Below are 25,685 nucleotides of genomic sequence, written 5' to 3'. Positions count from 1 at the left end.
CGAAAGAGTTTAATTTTTTCGTATTTATATTATTTAAACTATTTGATTGCTTATTCTAACAGTGATCTGACATTATTAGTAATTTCGCTGTTCTGTTTGTCTACACCATACTGGTACACAATCTAATAATATAACTATGCGTTTAGTCGGTTGGAAATTAAGCTAAATTTTTCTTTAAACTATCCAACAGAACATAGTTCTCGTTTCCATCGTCGTGCTGTTTTGGATTTGATATTAACTCGTAAATATGAACTAATTAACAAGATAATTACGTTGTCCTCGATTTGAAATCCAAAACTGTCGAGTAGAAGCAATATATGACAAACAGTGTTCGTCAATTTCCGCGAAACATGCTTTCAGTTAAAGCGTCAGATAATTTATTACGGACTTATCAAAAGAAATGAGTACAACAGATTGCTACAAATCTATATCAGCTTATATGATGTTACAAAATTCATAATAAATTCATTATTATCACGTCTTAAAATTCTATTAATTACCATTCAATATCTTCGGTCTCAGTAAGCGGATATACGTATACCGGTTAAATTCCTCGTACCTAAAAATGTTGTTCATTCGATAAATCATAACACAAACAATAAATTACTGGCAGACTTGAGGTTATATTATTTATGTTATACTAGACAACGAGAACTGCACGTGAAATTCAATATTTTTCCGCATATATAAGATTGCCGTCGCATAAAAATGATGAATACTATGCCTGCGATTATTATAGGCAATACAACACTGAAGTCTTAGTGATGTTGAACGCCAGCAGTAGATAAGAAACGTGTAGTTCGTTAAATTATCGAATTTTAAGACGTGTGACGGCGGGCCGAACACTCTAATTGTAAAACTTTTTTCTCATTTCTTAGAATTAAAACCAAGAACGGAATGAGAACCTTTGCTCGTGAGAAGGAGGGGCTAGGTTGAGCGTCACAGCGAAAATTTTCCTTTATAGTTTCCAAGTGTCAATAAAATCTATACCGAACTTAGTACTGGCTTAGGCACCCTCTTTTTATACCTACCCTCCTTCGCCCGTCGCTCTCTTTCGCTCGCATGCAAAGAGCACGCTGCCTCCGCGCACGTGTCTGGTAAGCGTACACATGTCGATAAGAGAAGAGGGCCATAAAACTGCGACTACATCCTGTTCTCTACTTTTCCTAACAAATTTTTCTTCCTTTGATGCGTAAAAATGCGTAAAAATTCATCATTAGAACGAAATGAAAATAAAAAATTGTCCAAATTCAAGTATTTAATTTACACATTATGTAGCAAATAATCATGGGTTCTCAAGACCTCTCATCGAATTCTCGCTCCGGGGCTTGATTTAGCCAGAAACCAAAGAAGAAGAAAAGGAATTTTTCATTTTAATAGAGATTTATACGATTTAACGGATTAACATTCTAGGAAATTAGGTTAAAAATTATTCTATAAATGCCCTATCAAAATGCGCAAATTTTCGAATATAGTTTCCGTTGAACTTCAATTTAATTAAAGCAATATGATTAATAAGTAGTTAAATTTCATATTTAAGATAACAATAGCTTGTAGTAAAGATTTGTAACGAAGCTTGCGAGCTCGCAAGCTCTTCCCTTATCTTTGTATCAACAATTACTTGTAATTGTATTTTACAATGAATTTAAGTTGTATTTTTGTTGTTAGTATTAAATAGACTATAAGTATCGTTATGATTAAGAGTATAACTGTAAAATCTTGCCCACCAACATTCATAAATAATAAGCGTCATTAATGTGCGGAATGGATACTCTAAGAGCCATCTCTTGAATTAAGGCCCGCACTCCGATGCCCGCGCTCACAATTTTCTCCACGCCCCTCGCTCTAATTAGGGCCCGAAGATCAAATGAGTGAAAATCAAAAGAACTTGGCAAGCCCATTAGCAGGCGACTTCCCGCTCCATTCTTTCTAAAAATGAGGAGACGAGAGTGGGACTCGCCTCCCAACCACCCTCCAGGATATAAAAAGAATCGTCTGAGACCAAAAAGGCATTCGTGTCGCCACCAAGAAAGACCCAAGAGGACCAAGAAGCCGCCAAGAAGCAAGTGACGAGCTGAGAAGCCAAGGAGCTAGGCTACGATCTGAGTACCAGATCGTGGCTAAAGGAAAATAAAATAAAGTAGTAAGCTAAAGAAATATATTTAGTTTCTCTCTATGTCTCTTTTCTACCTCTCATAATTAATTCGCGAACCTCTAAAAATAATCTTTTTCCTTGGTATCTAGAAACTACTATTAACAGGTTCTAGATATGATCCTTATAGGGAAACCGGGTTCTACTTTAGATAGGACCCTGGGTACTTCTCGTCTTTGGATTACTACGATCGATTGGGATCTAAAAGGCAGAAGCATAAGGAATTGTGGAACTTTCCCTTTCCAAAAAGTTTTTTATAGTGATCCATGCCAGTTTAGGCGAGAAATCGCAGTTCTGACGACAACGGAACTCAGAGACTGTGCCAAGCCTCAGGCTGTGTTGTTGCCACGACGTCACAGATGTTTTTGATGACTAGTATAGCTTACAAATTTATTTGTCAATGGATGCCTTTGAAGTGTATTAAAAGATATTATTAATAATGGTATTAGCTTTCGAAAGAATTGCTATTCGACTAATCTTTGAATCTCCATTTCAAAGGAAATCAATTATCAATAGTTATGTAAACTCCATAAGGATATTTCATACAATCGAGTGTTTTTATTCTAAAGGATCGCAGACGTAATTTGAAATCAAATGGACTGTAAGCGAAAATCATAGTGTTCTGTTTCGTCGTTAAAAATTCTATCCATTGTGGTGATTAAATTGAATTATTAATTTAACGTAAATAGTAGATATAAAGAATTTGTAGGATTTGGTCTTAATTTGAAATTTTTTTCGAGCGGCCTTGATAAAATTTACAGCAAATATGGTCATAGAGAGTAAGAAAGTGTTACAAACTTGTGTAATTACATTTTCGAATTTTCATACTTTGCTATTTGATGTTTTTTTCTATCGTTAAATTATTATTTCATTTGTGAGTCGGTATGATTTAACCCGACTTATATTGCAATCAAAAATCAACAATCTAATCTTATCTTTCACCATTCTCAGTCGCCATGTTTTGAGTGAATGCTTCGATTGTTTATTAAGACGAGTAATTTCATGCTAAGTAAAATTTTATGGTGATTTTGGTGTTTGATGTTAACTTAAGAGTTTCTATTGGGTGAGAACTTATAATCATAAAGAATACGGCGTAATAATAGATAATGGTTCTAAACACACGTGACAAAGCATTAAAATTTTATTTCAGCAAAATGGAAAAAAATGAAATATGTCACTGAAGCGAGAACACGTGCGCAAATAACGATCGTTTCTACGATAGCGGAGGAAAGATTAGTTTGACACATCGCTGATGTTCAAACATCATTAATATGAGAAAACGTATGGACTTATCTTCTGTGCTAATCGTTCCATTTTGTAATGGAAACATAGAAAAGAAACGAACGTTACTCTGATTGCTAGATAACAGTCGTCCCGTCAAGATCGGCAGGGGGTATGCCAAAGTAAATGTAGCCTGTATACAAAAAAATAGCAAAAAGCTACAGAAGAAATTGATTATTCGGTGGGGCGTACGGCGCCCGTTAAATCCGTTGCGGAAATCCATCGAGGCTAAGGTCGCGCCTCTCTCGCGCATGAATATTTATCGGCCGTGGAAAAATGCAGCGCGTTATGCATGCGCAGCGCCGGACAACTGGCATGCGCGAGCCGCTCATCGCGGGAATCCATTAGAGTTTCTGCAGCTTCCGCAAGAGGCCTAGCGTGTAAACACGTCCAGGCCAAAATTGCAAGCCCAGCCATGGTTCTATTTTTGCGCCGAGCGCGGAGTAAAGGAGAGAGCGGCCAAATGAAATCTCGCGCGTCTCCTAACTCACGTCCCCGCGTAATAGCCATGGCGCTGCAACGCGACGCTCGTATATATGAATAAGATTTTGAGTTATGTCGTTGCAACGCCGGCTACCTTCGTCGTCGTCGTCGTCGTCTCTCTCTCTCTCTCTCTCTCTCTCTCTCTCTCTCTAGCTCCCGGTTTAGCGTAATTACACCTCAGTTTTGCCCCGCCCGGAGAATTTATATTTTGCTCTCTTTACCGGAAAGTTGGCTTGCTTGTTTACCAGACCAACTGCTCGTGCACTATTCATCAGTTTTTTTCCTCCTCTCCTTTGCTTTATACGTCGGACTATTTAATTAAAATTTAGTGCCCGGTATTCACACACGGCCGCTGCCGAGTACAAGTAGTAGAGGCACGACTTTGGTCAGACATGCAACTGTTTTTTGACGCAATTCCCTGGACACAACGACTGGCCTGGACGGATTCGCAGTAATTTTTTAATACTCATAGAATTTTGTCTGGGTAAAAATGTAGTCCGGCTGATAACGTGCGAGTGCAAAATGCATTATATCGCAAAAAAAAAAACAATAAAAATGAGTGACCGAGCGAGATGGAAAGTACGAATTTTCGTCCCGCAGTTGAAGCAAAACAGCAAAAGCTGCCGCTGGCCCATACGCTGCAGCTTTTCCGCGCATTAGCTTCGAGACTTTTGCCGTTGTTAAGCATTTCTGGCTACAGCGTCCAGCGGAGAGAGAGAGAGGGAGTGCTTTACTCTTATACTTCCTCGCTTTCTCTCTCTCTCTCTCTCTTTTTCTCTGCGCCTCTTTACAACTCGTACTGCACGAACGACTCGTCGACGACAATGCCCTCGCAAAATATTCTTCGCGGAATAGTTTCCGAGAAAACGGGGCTCAGGGACGGATGAGCGCGTACAATGAAAGTTTCACGGTGCACTCGTACGCGAAAGTTTTCCGAGCCAGCAGCCAAAGGACGCCGCCAGCATTCTATATATAACGAGCAGCACCCTGTCTCTACCAAACTTGCCGGCCTCCACGCACTATATATCTGCATGTCCTTTGCGCGGAGATGGACCTTCGAGACGCTTTTTTCTTTTTCCCCTCTCGTGTGGGATCACGTTATGTACTCACGACGACAATGTATCGCTGTATGTACACTCGAAGACACGTATTTACCTGCTGTGCCAAGCTTTAGATAAATAAAGCAGGCAACCATACTCGACAGCTTTGTGAAGTGCCTCGTAGAATATGGCCTCGCGCGCGCTTCACTAGATTATTCGCCATTTTTTTAAGACGCGCCAGCTTAGCACATCCACTCTTTTCATCTTTCGTTTCAACATTAGTTCATTTTCTATATAAGCTTTTTCGTGACACACCTGAGGCTCGCTTATTTTTCATTTGGCATGGAAAGCTCGCAGAGCAATTTTATTGAAAATTTGCTTACGTAAGGAGTGTGTTTCGTTGATCAAGTACGAGGAAAGCGCCGCAAACAGAATTTTAATGAAAAGTTACTTTATTAGATTATAAAATTCTTATCTTCTAAATTTAAGTTTAATACGAGACTCTTTGAGATTTAAAATAAACAAATCAGTGTTGTCTGCGCCGATAAGGGTTTTCCATGCAAGAAGATTTTTTGTACCTTAAACCATAATGATTATTTTAGTATAAAAATAAACGAGATGATTTTTCTACGGATAATTACGGAGAACGTTCAAATTAATTACCATGCAATCTTCTGGAAAAACATTTTACTACAATCCGACCAAACGTATTCTTTGACGCGTACTGTCGAGGGAGCCATTACAACGTTGTCGCGGTCTTCGGGGTAGTTTTGACAACCATGATCACCATCGTGAATAAGACCGAGTCTAAAGGTAGATAAAAATAAAAGAATATTTTATATTTTTGTAAATGCGTAGCACTTTTTGGACAGGAATACTCACAAATGACCAAGCTCATGAGTAGCTATATGTACTCCACTATAGCTACCGTTATCATGGACGTATCCTACGTTGTATGTGTCATCGCAGATTTCTCCTATGAATGCAGCACCTGTAACACGGGTATCAGTAATGGTTTATTTAATTCAATTTCAAAGATTCGTCATTTTTATTATTTACATACCTAGTACAATTCCGGATTGTAACCTAATATTACAAACAAAAACAGTTATTATTTGAAAGCCGATTTATGTTCTTTACATAGCTACATAGTTTCAATGCTTACTTTCCCATTGTAATGACTGCATCATAATTTTCAAATTTGCTACGGTTGTAAAATTTATTACGAAAGTATTGTCCACAACGGAGCAAAAGCTCGTTAGGAATAACTTGATTATTACTGGTTTTGTTGCGAGATCCATAAATGTATTCCAATGCGGTGGGATCCTGAATATGAATTGATTAAAGTTCGTTCATGATGCACTTCATCGAGTTCCTCATTTTTATTATATTTATCCACGCATTATCTACAACTTACCTCGGCAATTAGAACTCCGGTGACCACGATTTTGACTTTGGGATTGTCAAGTTTACTATATCTTAAATTAACTACATTCCAGAATGTGGCTATATACTTGGAGACTTCTTGAACATCTTTGTTTAATATCCTTAAATAAAGAAATCACTTTTGAAATTGTTTGACACTACGCGTCTATATGTTAAATTATTTATTTATGCCATATACTTACTCATAGAGTGAATAGTCCACTACTATTAAAAGTTTTGGAAACAACGTATCTAAAGGTTTATCCAATTTTTCTTCACTATCGTCCAATTTATCTGGCTTAACTGATAATAAATAATTCAAAAATACGATATTTCAAAACTATTCTATTTTTATAATTGTAAGTAAGTAATATATATTACCGTCTAACATTATCGATCACTTACGTGCAATAGATTTTCCAGACAGACTTACGTTGAAAATGACGTGGTTTCCAGCATTTGATGTCAAATATCGCCATTCTTCAGGTACTGCTTTTACTACTTTTGACTCGTCACTAACACCGAAAATACCGTCCTTTAAATAACAATACACATGAGTACAGTAAATGAAAAGAAAACATTTTATCTTTATTTCATACAATACTCACATAATAGACGGATCGATCTTTATAATAGGCCAGCACGGTGGCCATATTTTTAGAATCTTCGTAGAATGTACCATCGATCTCTTTTTCTTTCTAGTTAGATAATTCAATTAGCTGAAAGTATATAACTTTTCAATTGAGTAAGAAATACTTACGAATGTTGCAGCCTTATATATGTCTTTGTCTTCATGTTGGGTTTTTACATGCCATAGCGGTGTATAACTTGACATAACATCATGCTCTGTAGGATATAAATCAAGCTCGACTGTTTTATTATTTACTACAAATTTAACAGGCCGTAGTTCTCGTTTTGATCGATGTGTCGTTTTGGATTCAATGTTGACAAATTCGTAGCCAAAAACTATTTTGAGAAAAACGATGATAATTACAGTTTCAAATGCAAAGTAGACAAAAATAAATGTATTAGATATTACCATCTCGTCGTTCCCTCCGGAATAAGCTTTTAAATTGATGATCAGTTAATTTGCCATGGATCTACAAAATTGAATCATATGTTGTACTCTATGAGTTAGTAAATAAAGTGATCAAAATCGTTAGAATCGACGATTGAGTAACCCTTATTTTGTTTACTTATTTAACTAGGAAGTGCATACGCAAACGCACGTTTCATTTTTATAAGTTTTGAGATATTTTCATAGATTCTTTTCACGAAGAGCGCAGATGATTAAAAAACCCCCGTATTATTCTTAAAAAGTAATTCATTAACAATGAGCTTTCACTCAGTACTTTTATTGTTGTTATCATTACTTCAATGAACTACGTTCACATGGAACACTATAAAGATACACTGGCTACACCTGTACACATTAGTCTTGGTTCCCTATAGTTATTAATACGTGGATTTACCTCCCTTGATACTTAGTACGGCGAGAAATATTTTTAAATGGTGAGCCACTATAGCAAACACATGAAAATTTCAAGTTTCTGAAAACTTTCATATGCCTAGGGCTTGAACCCACAACTTCTTGCGCAGAAGCCACTTCTTATCCACTGAACCACCGTGACACCAGTAGCTTCTAAGTTAACACTTCAGTATGACAAACTCGATATTAATTTGATTAATGTACCTCTAGGTTAATTCAAAAAAGCCATAAAAAACAACGCCTTATTAAACTCAACATTTCCTTTCATATAAGCTCTCAGATTTAACATGCACAGTTTAGAATAACGTGATAGCAATATTTCTTGCGATTTGGAGAACTGAATTCTAGATAAATGCATGAAGCTTTATAGTAAAAAAATAGATATAATTAGCTGTTTAAAATAAAGTCGTGCGTACTTTCAATTGAAAAAAACTATTATAATAAGATAGAAATTATTGATATAAAAATGTACCACTTAATTTGAAACACAGCTTTAGGTTATGACATTGAACTTCATAAATTTCAATATTGGTATCATAAACTACTCTTTTCATGGACCAAATAATTAAAGTTATTATTCCTCTTCAACACAATACATTTTGCCAGCGAAAAGTTGTAAAGTCTACTATTGGTGGCGCTGTCTCAAAACTATGCACAGATGGAATAAGTGACTTCTCATTTCTATCGTTATTTTTCTCGATAACAATTGTTTATACACTTGTTGTTGCTCATCGCGTATAGCGTATAAAAAACATTTTCATTCTCGGGATACGCGCATGTTGTAAACATAAAGAAAAAAAGTATTCGTGGACGCTCTCCGTCAAGATGACCGTGGATGCCCGACACGCCATCATTTGATGAAGTTTTGAGCCAAGAAAAGATCTTTATCGATCTCCAATACCGTTCCTTTTATCGAGCACGCGTATCGTTCAGCCTTCGCCCACAATTGTGGCAAAATACGCGCTCCCAAAATGCTTTTTTTCTAAGTTAACGTAAATAAAAACGTTAAGTTAACGCGAATAAAATATAAAAAAGACAAAAATGATCTAAGAAACGATGCACCTGCTCTTATTCGTTCACGGATTAACGGCAAGTTGAAAAGGCTCAACGGGTCTCGCTTGACAGGAGCTCGGCCCGTGAACGTGCGCGAGCGCCTTGGGCGTTGTCGTCGCTGTGACGTCAATAATACTAGCTATGCGGAGCACTCGACACACGAAGGTTGTAAGTCCCCACGTGAAATTCAGCCTTCGATTATCGAGGGTCACCTAGGTACGGATAGGTTACGAATGAGAAAGAGTAGACAATGATCGAAGGGTGTAAAAGGGCCGTGCACAATCTCTAAGGCTTAATGAGGGCAGCGATCGGCGGAAAAGTCACGGCGGGGGCGAGAAAAGAGAGGGAACCGACCGGAGCACAGCTCGTAGCGCTCGAAGAGGATTGACTCACTTGAAATTTTCCTGTTGAACAGACGCTGCTCAAAGCATTTTACGCGCACGTGTTTTGTTTTTGTATTTATAATTTCATTGCATAACAGCGGCTTTTTCCGCAAGTCGGAATTTTTATGCCGATCGTTGAAAATAATTAAAATTTTCCTGCTGTGGTTTGTGCCTCTGTGCATATGTGCAACTAATATACTTATCTCAATAAAAAAAGTACTTTAGATTGGTATCAATTATTTTTTTTTAACCTCACGTCTTCAACAAAGTAATTCCGTACACTCACGACTATATTAGTTTTAGAAGTCTGCTTCTTTTATCGTAATTCTATTTTGTATTTCAACCAAAAGCTTTGAAGTATCAAATAAATGATAAGTTTGCAATGAAAGATATTCTGAAACTTCACTTTCAAGGATATACTCTAAGAGCATTAGTTAATAAAACATACAGTGTTTTAGAAAGTAAATAACTGTTTATATTCCATAACATTGTTCATTTTGAATAATATAATTACGAACGTCGAATTATATCGTTAAATGATCAGAAAGTGTTATGAACATTTCGTATGACGTAGCATGTATACCTATGATCATCTCGCATTTTCCAAATGTCTTATTCATTTTTTCTCTGTCATCACGGATACTACGGATAATAAGTACAAATTTAACATTATTTTTTCTAATAATAAACTAAAAGCTGTTAAGACATATCTTGCCATCGATTATACACGTATTATCTTATTTTATAGTAAACGAATAAGTTGAAAATGAAAATTATAAACAAATGAATAATCCCGTTCAATACATTCTCTTTGTGATTTTTAATTAAATAATATATTATTTTGACCTAAATAAATAGAAATGAAAATCTATTTTTCCGAAGTTCAAGCACTTTAGTCTTACTTGTGATTGTTGCTCACTTGACAAAACTGAGTTTAGTAGACAAATTACTAGTGAGCTCAAGACTTGGATTTTCATTTTGTGACAAAGACAACTGATCTACGGCTCAATATTTTTCAGTATATATAAGAATGCTATTGCGGAATTATGTTTAATATTTAGCCACCTGTTCATACTACGGGGAGGATAGCAATAGTTGACAAAATAGGTTTGGTTTGTGAAATTCATGATTTTCTCGAAATCTCAAATAGTGAACTATAATTTGTGAAATTTATATTGGCACAGCTGCCAAAATTGAATTTGCATTTTAAATTCACGTCCCGGTGTAATTTAAATATTAAAATTAACATTGGAAATGTTCTCACTGTATACCTAAGGCTTATTCGATTCAATTTAAAATAACAAATGCTACAAAGTCGTTAATAAAAGTTATTTATTGTTATGTTGTATATAATTTTTTATATTATCTTGGATTTATGTACATTATTTTTAACATCAGCTGTCTTGCTAAAGCAATCTAACGTCGATATGGGTATTTCATGCATTCACATCCTTTCGTTCTGAAAAATATCATGTGTGTTAAGTTGAAGAAAAGCTGAAAATAAAGGTTTTCATCATCCGTAAAATGGACTCACGTTGCAAAGTCATGGAGAATCTTTTTACTGCACCGAGACCAATAGTATTTGTCCACGGCCAAATCGTAAGGTGCCATTATACTTGCGGCTCTTTTGTCTGCTTGATATGATACACAGCCTTTAGCGTTTGATTGACCGTCGTGTGGTAAATTAAGCCTGCGACGCAAACATTGTTTCAACAATTACAATGTATACACTGTATACTATTAAGCTATGCCAATATTATTCTATCAATTCTATATGCTCTCTCTACTTACAAATGTCCAAGTTCATGCGTTGCTGCCAAAAGTCCATTGAAATTCGAATTATCCCTAACAAAACCGGTGTTATAGCTCGAGCCACATATTCTTCCGCGGTAGGCACTTCCTGTAATATTATTACACTAATAGTTTTGCTTAAAAGTCTACTCGATTTATCAATTTCATAATACAATACCTGCTATTATGCCGGTATTCAAGCTGAAAAAGAAATGCCACGTTTATTTAAGTCCGTCGAATAAATAAAGAGATAATCTTGTAAAGCGTCATACTTTGTCATGGTCATAGTTGAATCGTAATTGTAGAAACGAACTTCATTCTTGAATGGCCCACGGAAATAATCACTTGCTCCATTCAACAGACTAACGTGATTGATTGCATTCATATCCGATCGGTTACGAGCCTCATAAACAAATCTCAAAGCAGTGTCGTCCTATAATTATGTAAATAAATGAAACGAATCGGAGATTCCTAATTCTAAACTGAATTACGCTCCTAACAATTTACCTTAGCTATTATAACACCAGTAATTGCAACCTTCACTTCGGGAGATTCCAGTGTACTATACTTCAAATTAACGGAATTCCAGAAAAGAACTGCGTATTTTATGGCTTCGACGACATTTTCTGAAAGCTTTCTAAAAATAGAAAAGAATTACAAATTAATATGAAATATTACAGCATTGACGAATAGTTTGAAAATTAATCTACTTGAAATAGTTGTATTCTATGATAAGAAGAAGCTTGGGATATAGTATATCTAATGGTTTGTCCAACTTTGCGTTATCATAGTCAGGATCATTGTCTTCAACTACAAATACAGTCAGAGATAATTAAAAGCTTATCAGATTAAAGTACGGATTAAAAGCTGAATTAAATCGAAAAGTAACTAACTAATTTCGGTCCTAGAGTCAGCTTGATCAACATCGAAGATTACATGATCATCGTGAGATTCGTTTCCTGATTCAGTCCTCCACGATTCAGGTAAAGATCGCACTATTTTCCTGTTCATACTCTCTTGAAATATGCCATCCTAGAAAAATGATTATAATCAGATTGCTCAGAAAACAGCACATAAATAATAACGTTATTTCAACATAGAAAAATAATTATTCATTGCTTACGTAAAAGATGTATGGACCCTTATAGTAGGCTAATAATGTAGCCATATGTTTTTGATCTTCGTAAAGAACTCCATCGAAATTTATTTCACTCTAAAACATACATTTTATTTAGTAAAGCATATTTGCTTTTTGGTTAAACTTTATCAAAGGCAACTTCTCATTTTTTACTTGATCTAATTTATTGAACCGGTGTTTTGTAGATTTTCCATAATCGGTTTCAACAGTCCATACGGGAGTATTTTGAGGCAATGCGTTGTATTTTGAAGGTGTGAGGTTTAATTCAACCTTCTTTCCATCAACTGTAAATTCAACTGGTCGGACTTCCCTTTTCGCTCTGTAAATTTTCTTAGTCTTCAGGGTAGTAGTTTTGTAGTTAGGCACTAAACGTACGCATATAACATTAACTTCTATTTCACTTTATTAACCAAGATTATGTGAATACTTACATTGATCCCGACTTTGATGAAATATCCTTCTAATTTCAGAATCACTCAAGTTATCTAAGATCTAGGAAAAAGTTTTTAAAAAATCACAATAAATGACATTTTGTTAGGAAGAAAACAAAATTTACGATTAACAAGTATTATAGAAAGTAATTATTAACAAATTCTGGCATAAAAATGAATCAATTAAAAAAAATTTTTAATTGTACACGAGTGTGATAATAACATCTATAAATGTTGACTTTGCACATATTGAATGTTCTTATAGCAATTAATCCACTCAAAATAACTACGTTTAAGATATTTTAAAATAGTCAAATAACCTGATTTGCATGCACAGAGGCATTAATGAAAATTGCCAAAATTAAAACGATCTTAATCGACATTTTGGAGCAGAGGCCGATTTGCATCTGGCTCGAATTCAAGCGAACTTAAATACTTGAACAAAAATTTTGCCAAAATGCACTTGTGTACACTATAAGAGAATCACAAACCATAAATTCATTCATTAATTTGTAATCACACCGAACAATGATAAAAATGATCATTAAATCATTGTACATCTCATTTCGTTCAATTTTTCCTGAATTTAATTCCAGCGATGAATTTAATTTATACAATCTTAAAATACGTATTCCTCCTTTTATCTTGTTAAATTAAATCAATCCGAATTCTTTTTATTTGGTTTTTATAATTATTCACATGGTTACGCATTCAAAATCTTAATATGACAAAATTTGTTAGAATTACTTTTAAAAAAATTACTAGTCTTTTCGAATTTTCAAAATTTTTTATAAAATGTTAATTAAATTTGCCGATGTAGCGTTAAAATAATTAAAAATAAAAATGAATATTAATATAATTAGAGTATAGTTTGACCTAAAACAAATAAATGTTATCAATTACGTCCAGTGTTTTTGATCGAATTTCTTTTATTAACTGGCTTTATTCTGAACAAACAAAATGAACTGTTTTAAACGCCAAGGCTATTATTAAATAAAATATGTAGAATATTCATTTATCAAAAGTAGATTGGAAGATATTTTCTTTGGTGGGAGGGGGTAATATAAATGAAAAAGGTTTATTTACAAAATAAAAACTATTTATTACGATCAATAGCTTGTAACATTAATTCACATTACGTAAAACGCGGAGGACCTTGAAATTTTTGTTGCAATTGGTACATTGGTGATTGAACATTTGACATCTGTTGCTGTGTTTGGCGTTGTAAATATTGTTGTTGCGACACGGGAATGTGATCACTTGGCGTTGGATTAGTATTGTGTGGAATGGCTGGTATGGCAGAAGGTGGATGTCTGTGGTTGTCTAAAACATTTTTCCATAACTTAATTTTCTCCTCGTATTTCTGTATAAGTTTGTCTTTGTATGCTATTTCCTCTCTCATTACAGTAACTTCATTGTTAATATTAATTTCGGGCTTTGCGACCGATATAAAGAAAGCATTCTGCAAAAAGTAATTGTCAACTTGTCGAGCTAAATCTATAAATTTCGAAATCGTTTGCTCAACATTTGTTTGATGCAAATTTTTATCGGCCGATGTCCCAGTCTTGACATTGAACGGTTCATTTTCTACTAACAAAGTTAAGCATTGTCTCGTTGCTTCCTCGAACTCGTCCATCAAAGTCCCAATGCCGTTTGTTGACATTGCCATCACTTGTATCTATACAAAAAAACGTAAATAGTAGATTCAGTAACGATATTTGACACCTATCGTAAACGTACGTGCCATTTAATTTACATATCAAGTGATACTTACGTAGCTATTTCTTAGTTTTCTAACTACCGACAGACCACGGCGACAATTGACGATCAATAACGTGTGACACTAAGCAAAATAAAAATCAATATAGCACTAAAATGTAGAATTGCAATGCTGATGACATGGTTTTGCTGCTGTGTCTTGCGTCGGCAACGAAAACATCTGACTGCGTGCCCTGAATGCCAGAGAACGCTAGGTGAGCGCTGCAATCGCGTCTTTCCACGAGCGCCAAGCCATGCTGAAGCGTTCTCATTGGACGAGCCGTTCGCGCCGTGGACGCTTGCCAGTCTAACGGAAAACTTTCTTTTTCGTAGCCTATGAGCATCATTGTATCTCAACGCCACCGTCACGTCACGCAGTGCTGTGGGAACCCGCCCCTTATTTGTCAGAGCGACTGTAGTGATGATATTTAAAAATAATCCTGTATTTTTCTTTCACTACACGGTCGAATTATATGCTTTAATTTTTAATCGTAATAAAGTATTACGATGTTAGGTCGACGTTATTGATTAATAATCTATAAATCTCACCTTGTAGCCTGAGAATGCATTATATAGATTAAAATAAATGTCTCTTAATACAGTACATCAATTATTAAATTAATACAATACATCAATTATTAAATAAGTATGCTTATATTTTATTTATACTTTATGTAATGTTATTTGTTATATAATGTCATTTAGTTCGCTGTTTGCATTTGTTGATCAATAATTAATGAAAATAAAATTTTAAGTACTAAATTTAAATTATAATTTACAATGCAATTTGTAGAATTTAACGAATTGATTCATTTTAACCATTAAATATGTACCTCTGCACTGCCATATTACAATAAGTTATTATGTAGTTTTACTATAGAAATTATATCATCCGCAGTAATGTAATAATCAATATATAAATAACAATCTTAAATACAACCTCGTTTAACAATTCACGTGCATTCATATCATATTTATTTGTTATAAAAATAATTTCATACTTCAATTTTTTTCTAGTCTGGTAGGGCCATATAACTTACATAGAAACACCACATTTTTGTAGAACTGGTAAAATAATTTAGATATGTTCCGATTATTTTTAACTGGAAGTCATGATTCTTTGGTTGTTTAAAAAATTGTAAGTATATTTTTATCATCAATTTATTAGATTTTTGAACAATTTTTATGTCAACATATTTATGTTTTCTATTGTTTTTTTTGTGAAAGTCTGTTGGTTAATTGAAATTATTCCCCACAATAGTTCATTCATTTGAAGTGTTCTTCGAGCGTCGATTCCCAACGTCCTCACCAGAGTTGTGTACTTTCCGAAAAAAAAGAGAAAGCTGGTGCACGATTCTGCAGCATTGAGTACTCGACGTGTATTTAGCGGTCTCGCGTTGCAATGGGGCTTCCCTTTCCGTATAGCATACGTCATCGTGCGCCGATAAGGCTCGGCCCGGAAACTTGGCAACGACAATTCTGCAGCTTATATACCTTTACCAGCAACAATTGATTAATTCCCTCCTGGGCGGCAACTTAAAGAGAGAGGGAGAGGCCTCACTCGTAGCTGATGGATTGTTCTTGGCCAACTTGCCAGTACGGGGCCTCCATTGTTGATTGTTGCTTTCCTTCACTTTCCTGGAACAATCGAACAGAAAGTTCGAAACTATGTCATTATTATCAGGAAAATATGCGTGAAGACGGAACGTATAACTTAAAAAATGGTTCTTTTGTGTGATAATCACTATGTCTAATTTTCCACGTGAATGATCCTATTATAATATAAATATCGTTTGTACATTCGGTTTGTAAAATTGATATTATATGATAAAGTACATAGTAGTCATAGTTTTATTACGCAGTATTTTCACTGTGCAAATTTTACAATTCAATTTTTAGTAAAAGCTTTGAGGAAACATATCGCAGTGCGTATACGATATTGTGAGTTATCTAACTTTTTCAATACGATTTTTATTATTCGCATAGTAACATTTTATTAAAATAAGAAACAGTTGTAGAAACATTTCAATGGGTTCCAATTAAAAGTATTTGTCAATTTTGTTTCAAAAGAGACTGTAAGCCACGTCAAAAAAACTTGTACAACCTTGTTTTGTAATTATAAAAACTTCAGCTAGTTTAGCTAGCTTCAGCAGTGCAAATTAATGCAAACGAAGTTAACTACAATGCTCTTACTGGCAACTCTCTCTCTCTCTCTCTCTCTCTCTCTTTCTCCACTCTTCTTAATAAGCGCAATATTTATTCAAGCAAATGTATACGTATCGGAGAAAGACAAAGGTAACTGGAGCAAGGCGTATTGCGAGCTCAGCACGAGCGAACTGCAAAAGCAATAGGACAAAATACAAAAGCTTCTAGGTAACACTGTACACCGGGATGATTAGCAAAACACTTTTTGCAGAGCGAGTTGCAGTTTTTTTTTCTCATTTACCGGCAACAGGGGGAAGGGGGAGAGACAGAGAGAAAGCGAGGCGGCGGCACACCCTAGGCGGATGTAAGCTCGCGCTTCTGCAAGCGCCTCGGATTCTTTATTCGTTTGTTTGACTGGCGACGCGCACGGCTTTCCTTTGTGAATCTGCAAGACTTTTGATACTGATCAGCTCTGCCAAGCCTTTTTCTACCTTGTATTCTTCGAGGCGAGCTGCCATTCAATACCGAGAATTAATGCTTCTTCAAAGTCTTTTCAACTTCATCCTCTATCGTGCTTCTAGATATCGTCTTTTACCTATTTGAATTTTGCTTATCGAATTTTCTGCGATGTACATGCAGAGACTAATATAGTCCTTACACTTAGAAAACGTTTCGCCAGTACTCATCAACTGTATATGCTGGCACCCCAGTACTTCTGAATTGCTTTTCATAAATTCAGTACGACATTTTACAATCCTTGAACACTCTCGCATGATGTGAAAATCTTATTCCTTTTGTCGAAGTAACTGTCACCGCGGAATAAAAAACTGAAAGCTGAATTGGCAATCTAAAAGGCGCAGTGATAAAAGAAATGATGGTGTAAAGTATAAACTGGCGCATAAGGGAGACAATAGGAGACTAACGAAAAGACGCTAAGTAAGTGTTTTCGCGAGAGAACTGGCACAGCTCTATACGTATAAGGGACTGCAGGTACCTACATGAAAATGAAATTTTCGCGGAATCTCGTTAAAAGCTGGTATGAATTGGGCGGCAGGGGCATCGAGGGCGCGCAGCTGAGCTTTAGTATTTTTCAGGGTGTGTAGCCTCGCATCGGCCTCCGCGTGTGCGCGTGTGCGCGTCGTGAATTTTATTTAACTCTGCCTGCCGTAAAGAAGTTATTATCTGTAGCGGCGCAGATGTGCGCGGAGTAAGTGCCGCACGGGCGAGAAACGAACAGCAGAGCCGGCAGACCTCCCGCAGCCGTGATTTATTCGCGTAATTTAAGCTGGTCACTCGACTGGCAATTTTCTCGACTCGACTTTTCGGTTTTCAACGCCGCGCCGTGGCACCCCTTCAATGCGCTGTCCTCGAGGGGCGGGAGGAGGCTCCAGCCACGCTCTCTCACCCGCGCGAATATTAAAGCTCACGCGAGCGCCAGGAGATGGAGGCAGTGAGGCCGTCTATGTCTGCGAAAAAATAGGCCGAGCATTCAAACGAGATTTGACGCTTTCGCAGCTGTACGACAGCCGTCGCGAACAAAGCGAGGTGTGTTACTCGACAAACACGGGCCGCGACGCGGAGCCAAAATGAAAAAATAGAAAAGAAAAAAAACAAAAGGATGGGAGGACGAAAAATGAAAAAAGAAAGGAAGAAGAAAGCGCTGGCGCGGCCTTCAAATGGAACTCGTGTGCGCTCGCGCTCGCTTGCCACTTGCCACCTCGAATTATGCTCAAAGTGGGCAATAATTGTGTCGGAAGTGCACTTAGCGCGAAAGTTAGCGGTGGCGGGCTGACTGCTGTTGCCACACTTCCTGTTTCCCGCAGCCCTCCGGGCTGTTTGACACCTGCGTCTATAAGTGCGCGCGAGTGTGCGCAGCATGCATCCAAGTAGGATGCAGAGCAGGCTTTTGCCAACCTTTTTCTCGCGCGTTATCGTGTTTGCCAGCGCGCCACTCGGAGCTCCATCTGCACTTTTGCTCTACCGTGTGCTTCTCGCATTTAGCCGCGATATTGACATTCCAACCAAATTCTATTCTCCAGACGTTTCTTTGTCAGTTGCCAGAGGTGAACTTTAATCTGTGATAATAAATATTCGCATGCCCACGTCATGCTAGCGGCGACGAGCAAAACTATTCTTTCCGTCCTCTACTAACATAAGTTCCATTGCGTGCGGTAGGTTAGCAGGAGGTTGAACAGATATCAGAGTGTGGGAAACTGGAGCAAAGTCCGAACTCGACCCATATACTCTGCTCAGCCACATAAACCCTTTTCAAACGTTCTTCCTGTACTAGCTCCTTTTCCTCCTCGTATACCCTCTCTCTCGTTCTGTGTCACTTTGATGTTGGCCGCCTGCAGCCCGCGGATTTTAACGAGATTGAGTCTTACACACGACAACTTCAGAGAGGATCCCGGCTTTTCCCCGCTTTCTCTCTCTCTCTCTCTCTCTCTCTCTCTCTCTCTCACTCTCTCTCTCTCTCTTTATTCTTTATTGAGCTTTGAATCTCTTGAACAAACACTCGCTGGATAAACACGTTATATCCGCGGCTTTAGTCAATTACCGCGGACTGTTCTCTGCGATCACACATATTTCTTTTACCGAAAGACTGAATAAGCGTAGTCTTTAGAAAATTGAATGTGTTATTGGTTTTACTCGAATTCTCTACTATTCTCAGTATTGGAATTCGATAGTTATAGCACATAGTAATGGCTTGTTTGTTCGGCGCGAATAATCAATATTCATGAATATATTTCTTTTTTAATAAAGAAACGCGTTTTAGGTGCCTCGCTTCGCAAATTGAAGTTGGGACAAATAATAGGCTTTGCCGCGATGTACACGTGAAATTAATCGTCGGATAAAGCCGCCGTAGCTTGACCTTATCGAAGGTGTGCGACGAGAATCCGCGGAAGTGTCCGACGCGCGCAGCAATGCACGTCGCGTTCACGCTCGGCTCGATCCCCCGACAATCGTTAACGACCGATAGAGTTTTAACTGGCGCCGAGTTGGAGCCCCCTTTGCTTCTTGTCGCCAACGCCTGCATCGGACGTGTGCTCGGTGGCACATCGATACCGATGCTGCCCGAGCTTGCTACAGCACGACCAACGAAAGTTTTTCCCTGCAAAAAGCTTGAAATGGAGGGGCAGAGAGGGGGAGCACGGCAAGTACGACCGGATCTTTCTCCTTTGCACTCCCTCTCTCTGCAGGCAGAAACTTCCATATGCATATTTGTAATCTGTTTATCGCGCGCAGTTAGCGCCTGTTTTGCACGTTCGAATCCCCTCTCCCCGACTCTACGTGCAACTAATTTGTTTTTGACTTTCTGTTTCGCCAAATGTGCAAGAACTACTGCTTGCAGCATTTGTTATCGTTAGTATGTTTGCGTGCTGTGCAATTCCAGAGGATTTGTGAGCTGCAACGGACTGTCGATGCCACATTTACCGTTTGTTTGTTTCAAATAAAACAAACGATTTGCGCTCGAGTGCGCATAAATTTTGAATATGTTGCACGAGATTTACGGCATTATAACAATTTGTACAACCTCTCACCAGTAGCAACGTTGACTTCGATAATTGCGAGAATTTATTTTTTTTTTTAATTTATTGACGGTTAGATAAGAGAGCCCGTTTAATTTTATCGATTAAGTGCATGTAAATTTAAACTCGGCGGGCGAAAGAAGTACAAGAAAAAAAAAGGCAAATAAAAAAACAAAAAGAAATAACAGCGGTATTTGCGCGAAGCCGTTAGAAAGTCACATTTGCACTTATCTGCAGGGTCAATAAGAAAAAGGCGGCGACGCTTTCGGGTGAATTCGGAGAGTCGCTGGCTGCTTAAGCCGCATAAAAGAGTTCTCCCGATTTGTGCCAGCTTCTCGCGCGTGGAGAGAGCCGAGCTTTTGTGCGCGGCCGCTCGAGCACCGGCAGTCTACCACTTATACTCTCTGCGTCCGCAGCATTCTGCCAGCTGTTGACCTGTATTCCCCCACATCCATTTCCAGCGCGCAGCGCAGCCCATGCCCTCGCAGGAATTACTTGCTTTCATTGAACCGAGCAAGAACTTTGCAGCTCGCTGCTTACGACCGGGCCACTGAGATTTCTCGTTGGAAGACTTGCTATTCAGCGACGAATCGAGACTCTCTGCTCGCATGATGGACTAGCTGTTGGCGACATCGACATTTCTAAGAACTTTTGTTACTCTCGCCAAATGTTTATTGTCAACTGAGTAGGTGTCTCGCGTGGGTCTCCTTCGCTGGGATCAAGTTTTTTATGCCAAATTTAATTGGCCAAAAGTACGAGTTCTACTAAACTTGAAACAACATTTTGAGTGCGCATGAACGTAAAAAAAGGCGATGCCGCATCGATCGCCAAACTAAAATCTGCGCTATAAAAAGAGGCGGCCGCGAGAACGGCAAGGCAATTGAAAAAAGACGACGCTGAAAAAAAGAATATCCTGCTGAAATTCCTGCGAGATTTGGCGCATGCGCGCGCGCTCGCGCAGGAAAGCCAGGCGTGGAAAATGGAGCTCCCAACTTATCGGCCGATAGACGCGACGAGGATCACGTCACTGGACGCGCGCAATTCGGATAATCCGCGCGTGTGATTTACCGCGCTCAAGCGCTATCGACGACGACGTAGCCCGTACATGCGTGCCGCTGCACTTTCGTGAAAATGCGAGGCAGTTATGCATGAGCGTGGCTCGATCGCTCGTTCAACGCCACCGCGGTGACGTGAAATGTCCCAGCCGCTAGATACCAGGCAGCTTTTTTTTTGACTTTGCGCGTGTAATCGACGCCCGCTCTGACGAGGCATTTTTTGTTTTTGCTGATAGATGAACAGATGGCGGTAGACCGTCGCGATTGTTTGCTCGCCAAACTTTCGCCAAAGAGTTCGGAAGCTTGCAGATTGATGATGACGTCACGAAATGCTCACGAACATATATATCTGCTGAATTCCATCATACTGTTTTGGACATTGCGGCCGCTTGGATATATTCTCGTTATAAATAATGATAAATATCCTTCAGAGCCAACCGTGTTCGATCTAACAAAAGTTGAAGTGAGATATAGCGTGCAAGTTATCATACGTATGTGTATCGCCGGAGTATGGCAACACATAACAAAGTATTCCGAATATGCCAGAGTATAGTTTCAATAAGCACGTATATCTATACATCGATATCGATTAGAAGTTAGGAAGCCAGCGCGAGCGGTTGCTACGGCTTAGTGGTCAAAGCATCAAACTTGCAAGTTGGCTAGCCGAGTTTCAAGCTCCGGTGCCCTCACTTTTTCATGGCACGCGATAATAAAAAAAATCTACGGCGGTAGGCTGAGGCCCGTGGGTGTCGGCAAATTTTAAGCACCGAATTGTTTGTGGCGAATTTCGCCGGCGCGCTTCTTCGAGTAAAGCGCTCACCACCAAAGCACGCGTGCAGAGCTTGTTAAGCTAATTAATGTTCTTGCTGGAGAAGTAAATCTAGCTTATATGTGTACATCATTGTGCGCAGCTTAGAACGTTTCCATATTCATTCTCTTTTATCATAGTCACTCTGGCTGCGAGTATCCTTTATAAATTAGCTTCTCGTACATAAACTAATTATACTTTTTCGAAAATATTATACATTTAAAGCTTAACGTAGCATACGCGATAATAATGGCTTGCTGTTGATATATCACAAGCATTTTGTACACGACTGAATCGTTTCATTAAAATTCTCCGAAATCAGCTTTAAAGCTCCTGGAACTCGTATAAACTGAGCTAGACGAAAAGACCTTTTCACATGTTTCGTGAAAATTGCTTTGTGCTGCTTCAAGCGAAATGTCTTTGGATTGTCAGTTATACGCAGATTACGAGGACATTGGGTTGACAGCGAGCCACAAAAGGAGACGCCTTTTCCTCTGTTTAATGTAGTAGTACCATTCTCCTCTTTGTACGGCATTATATGACTATAATGTGTATCGTGAATATAACATTTAATAAAGGCGTTCCGATGATTTTTAAAAATAATACGGAATTTTTGGTATGCAAATATCAAAATTAAAGACTCATTGTAAACTTCATTGCTCTTCTTGCTATATATAAACGACCAATAGCCATATTTCATAAATGCTAGTTTGCCGGCGAATAATCAAAATATTCCAATGTTTCCATGCCTCCGTAAATAAGTAAAACATTGTAAAAGACTCGATCCACGCGCATTCCGGTAAAGTAACCATTTGACGTAAATCGTAGGAGAAACATCAAATTAGTAGTGGCTTTTTTAAACAGCTTATCTAGAGATAGAGAGGAGCAACGAGTGGAGATCATGGATGGGATCAACGCTGATCCACGCCCAAAGGTTGATCGTTTTGAATTCGCTGAGCTACCGACATCCCAGCGGATACCATGTAGAGTTAGATATAAGTGTCCGCGTACCTGCAAACTTGAATTCGATTGAGCCGTAAACCGACCTCTCTTCCCCCACATTATTCGCTTCTCGTTCTGTACTGGCCTTCGTCTCTGCCGAGGCGACGTTAAAGCAAATCGTACAGACGAACCTTAATTACAGCTAAACCACCTCCAATTTTTAATCAAAGTTACAACTGCTGCTTCACTGATCAAACATACTTCTTTTATGTGTAAACGTTTTTTGCACAGCAGATCAAACAAAATCATCTAATGAATTCTTATAAAAGTATTCAAATGATTTATTCACATTTCTCGCTACTGATATTTAGTTAATTTTCCCTTATTATAAATTTATACATTCGATTCAATTTATTCTAATAAATTTTAATATTTACTATGTTCAATTTCTGAATTCCTACCACTATTCATTTGTCCAACGTCCTAACTGTACTTTCCAAGTACTTCAAGACTAAAATAAATCCACTGTATAGTAAAGTCATCATTATATTTTATCAATTAATACTTTCAAAGCGTAATCCATTAGTCAAAATATTAAAACGTCTCGAATATTAGTTTACCGTTGATGCTTAAAATGTAACATTACTATAAAGCACAATTTGTCTCGTATACGTCTGTCCTACAACAAAGGTGGTAATGTGTAAAATTAGAATTTCTAGACGAAGGTGAAATTAAAGTATTTTTTGATAAAAATTTGTTTCTGTTTGTTTAGTTAACTAGTATTTTTTAAATCGACATCTTTCTGGACATTAATTGTAAATAGCTGTTATTGTTGTTAGATAACTATTTCAATTTAAGCACGAGATCAATATATTTCAAATCATACATAGCTATATAACCTTTATTATAATCCGGCATTTTGAGCAGATAAATACCTTAATATATATTTTGTAAACATTAGACAATGAAAGAGAACCTTCCTCAAGCTCGGTATTTAACAAATGTATTTATTTTGATAATTACTTATATAATTTGATCACAAATATGACAATGCTTTCTGGAATAATTCCAATTTTATCCAGATGATCTTAAATTTGCAGTCATGTGGCGCGTTTCCAATTTCAATGGGTGATTAGAAAATATTTTGATTAGTATCGTGTTAGTTCGGGATGTGGCCTGGTCGTCGTTTAAAAAATATGTCCAAGGAAATGAAATGTTTATTCTTATGTATTTTTACTCGCTAAATTTTGTTTGAATCGATCAGTGTTCGTACGCCGCGATCTATACAATACGCCCTGAAAAAGTACCTTTGTAAAATTAGTTTTAAGAAATTAGTATCTTCTTTATTTTTCACAAAATATTTAGTAATTAAAAAGTTATAAACACCAAAACTTGGCAAAAAACGATAAATGTTGAATTTTCAGAAATCTATAACTTTTAAAATCTATATTTATCCAAAAAAATGACAAGAGCCCTTTTCTTTTTGAAATGAAGCAGAATATCTAAAAAAATTTGTCCGACTCGAAAATTATTAGTTCAGAATTTGTGTAAACAATTGCGATTTAAATGAAACGTACCATTTTTTCGAAAAAGTGATCGATACACTTGAATTTAGCAGATCAAAATACATAAGAATGCACATTTTATTTTATTGGGCATATGATCTTAGATATGATTTTATCAGTTGATTTATTATTATCATAGATACAAAAATCGTTAAAAATGTTCAATACCTGTGAGTTATTTATATTTTTTTTATCGCTTTGAAAGTATAGCGTTTCGCTTCCAATGAATAAATTAACCAATTCTCAAACTGACGCAACAAAGATTATTGCGACACAATGTTTGCACTGACATAAAAATTAATTTATGATCGCGTGAAATGTGAAAAGAACATCTTAACATTATATGACGTACTTGAATGGATGTTTGTACTTTTTTGTGGAACTTTCAAAGCGGGTGGGTATTTGTATGTTGAACTGTTAAAACACATACGTAAGATAAATCTAACATTCACTTTCTGTTTGTTGTTACAAGTGTTTCACCTCTTTTGGAAATTGAACCGTTGAGAATTTACAATTTTCTACAAATAGTAACCAAAAGTAGCGTGATTAAAAGTACCAAATTAGATATACTAATCTGATTTTAATTGGTGTAGAAACTTTGTCATATAGAGTACACAATCTCGTTTGCATGGAAGCAAAAGGCTTACGTTTATTATCCAAATAGTACTTGGAAGAATTTTAATGACGTTCGACAGGAAAAAATTTATTAAGTATAAATTAACAATAAATATTGCAAAAAGCGTATTTTAGTCAATTTGATAATCCTCTTAGCTGGATTGGAGATGGGTAATCAATATGGTAATTATCACCTAGGCTGGTAAACGTGTGACAAAATGCTTGAAATTTAGTTTCAGAAAATATGACTAGTATCCGTGAAAATTTATGGGTATTATAGGATAGTTTTTGATTTTAAAATTCATTATGGTAAGTTTATTTTTATTATAGACTATATTTATTGTTATATAGTTTATTATATTCGAGTGTATTTATATAAAATATTTCATATTATTAATGTATTAATGGGTTGCCGCACTTGTTTGATTTCATTAATACTTCGAGTACCGTTCGGAGGCACCGTCTGGCAACATGAACTCGAAACTGAAGTAAATCACGGAACAAACGTTAAAATCGAATGCGAAGCGCAGTGGTGTTGGCGCGAGCTCGAAAGAGCGGTTAAGAGCAAGAGTACAGGTGTATAAGGGCTGATAACGCTTGC

At 37.1% G+C, this 25,685-nt stretch overlaps 3 protein-coding genes across 3 annotated transcripts in view; 1 reads left to right on the top strand and 2 right to left on the bottom strand.

The window, feature by feature from the left end:
- The window catches only part of LOC131671704 (uncharacterized), a 118,868-nt gene that overhangs the window by 29,987 nt on the left and 63,196 nt on the right, over positions 1-25,685 (top strand). The gene's annotated exons all lie outside the window — the stretch shown is intronic.
- LOC131671681 (venom metalloproteinase 3-like) lies at positions 10,673-11,458 on the bottom strand. Its single transcript, XM_058948294.1, has 5 exons — positions 11,370-11,458; positions 11,276-11,298; positions 11,098-11,206; positions 10,841-10,996; positions 10,673-10,765 (listed from the first exon to the last, which is right to left on the bottom strand). Exons 1-5 carry the CDS (start codon positions 11,381-11,383, stop codon positions 10,723-10,725), a joined length of 345 nt encoding a protein of 114 aa, XP_058804277.1. The 5' UTR covers positions 11,384-11,458; the 3' UTR covers positions 10,673-10,722.
- LOC131671680 (mediator of RNA polymerase II transcription subunit 28-like) lies at positions 13,768-14,623 on the bottom strand. The gene is made up of 2 exons (XM_058948293.1): positions 14,441-14,623; positions 13,768-14,344 (listed from the first exon to the last, which is right to left on the bottom strand). The coding sequence occupies exon 2, from the start codon at positions 14,333-14,335 to the stop codon at positions 13,802-13,804; it is 534 nt and encodes a 177-aa protein (XP_058804276.1). The 5' UTR covers positions 14,336-14,344; positions 14,441-14,623; the 3' UTR covers positions 13,768-13,801.

Source organism: Phymastichus coffea, unplaced genomic scaffold, assembly GCF_024137745.1.
Source record: "Phymastichus coffea isolate CEN01 unplaced genomic scaffold, Cenicafe_Pcof_1.1 PCOF00133, whole genome shotgun sequence".
NCBI classification, from domain to species: Eukaryota; Metazoa; Arthropoda; class Insecta; order Hymenoptera; family Eulophidae; genus Phymastichus; species Phymastichus coffea.
The sequence above is the reverse complement of the archived record's forward strand: the minus strand, read 5'-3'. Positions and strand labels throughout refer to the sequence as shown.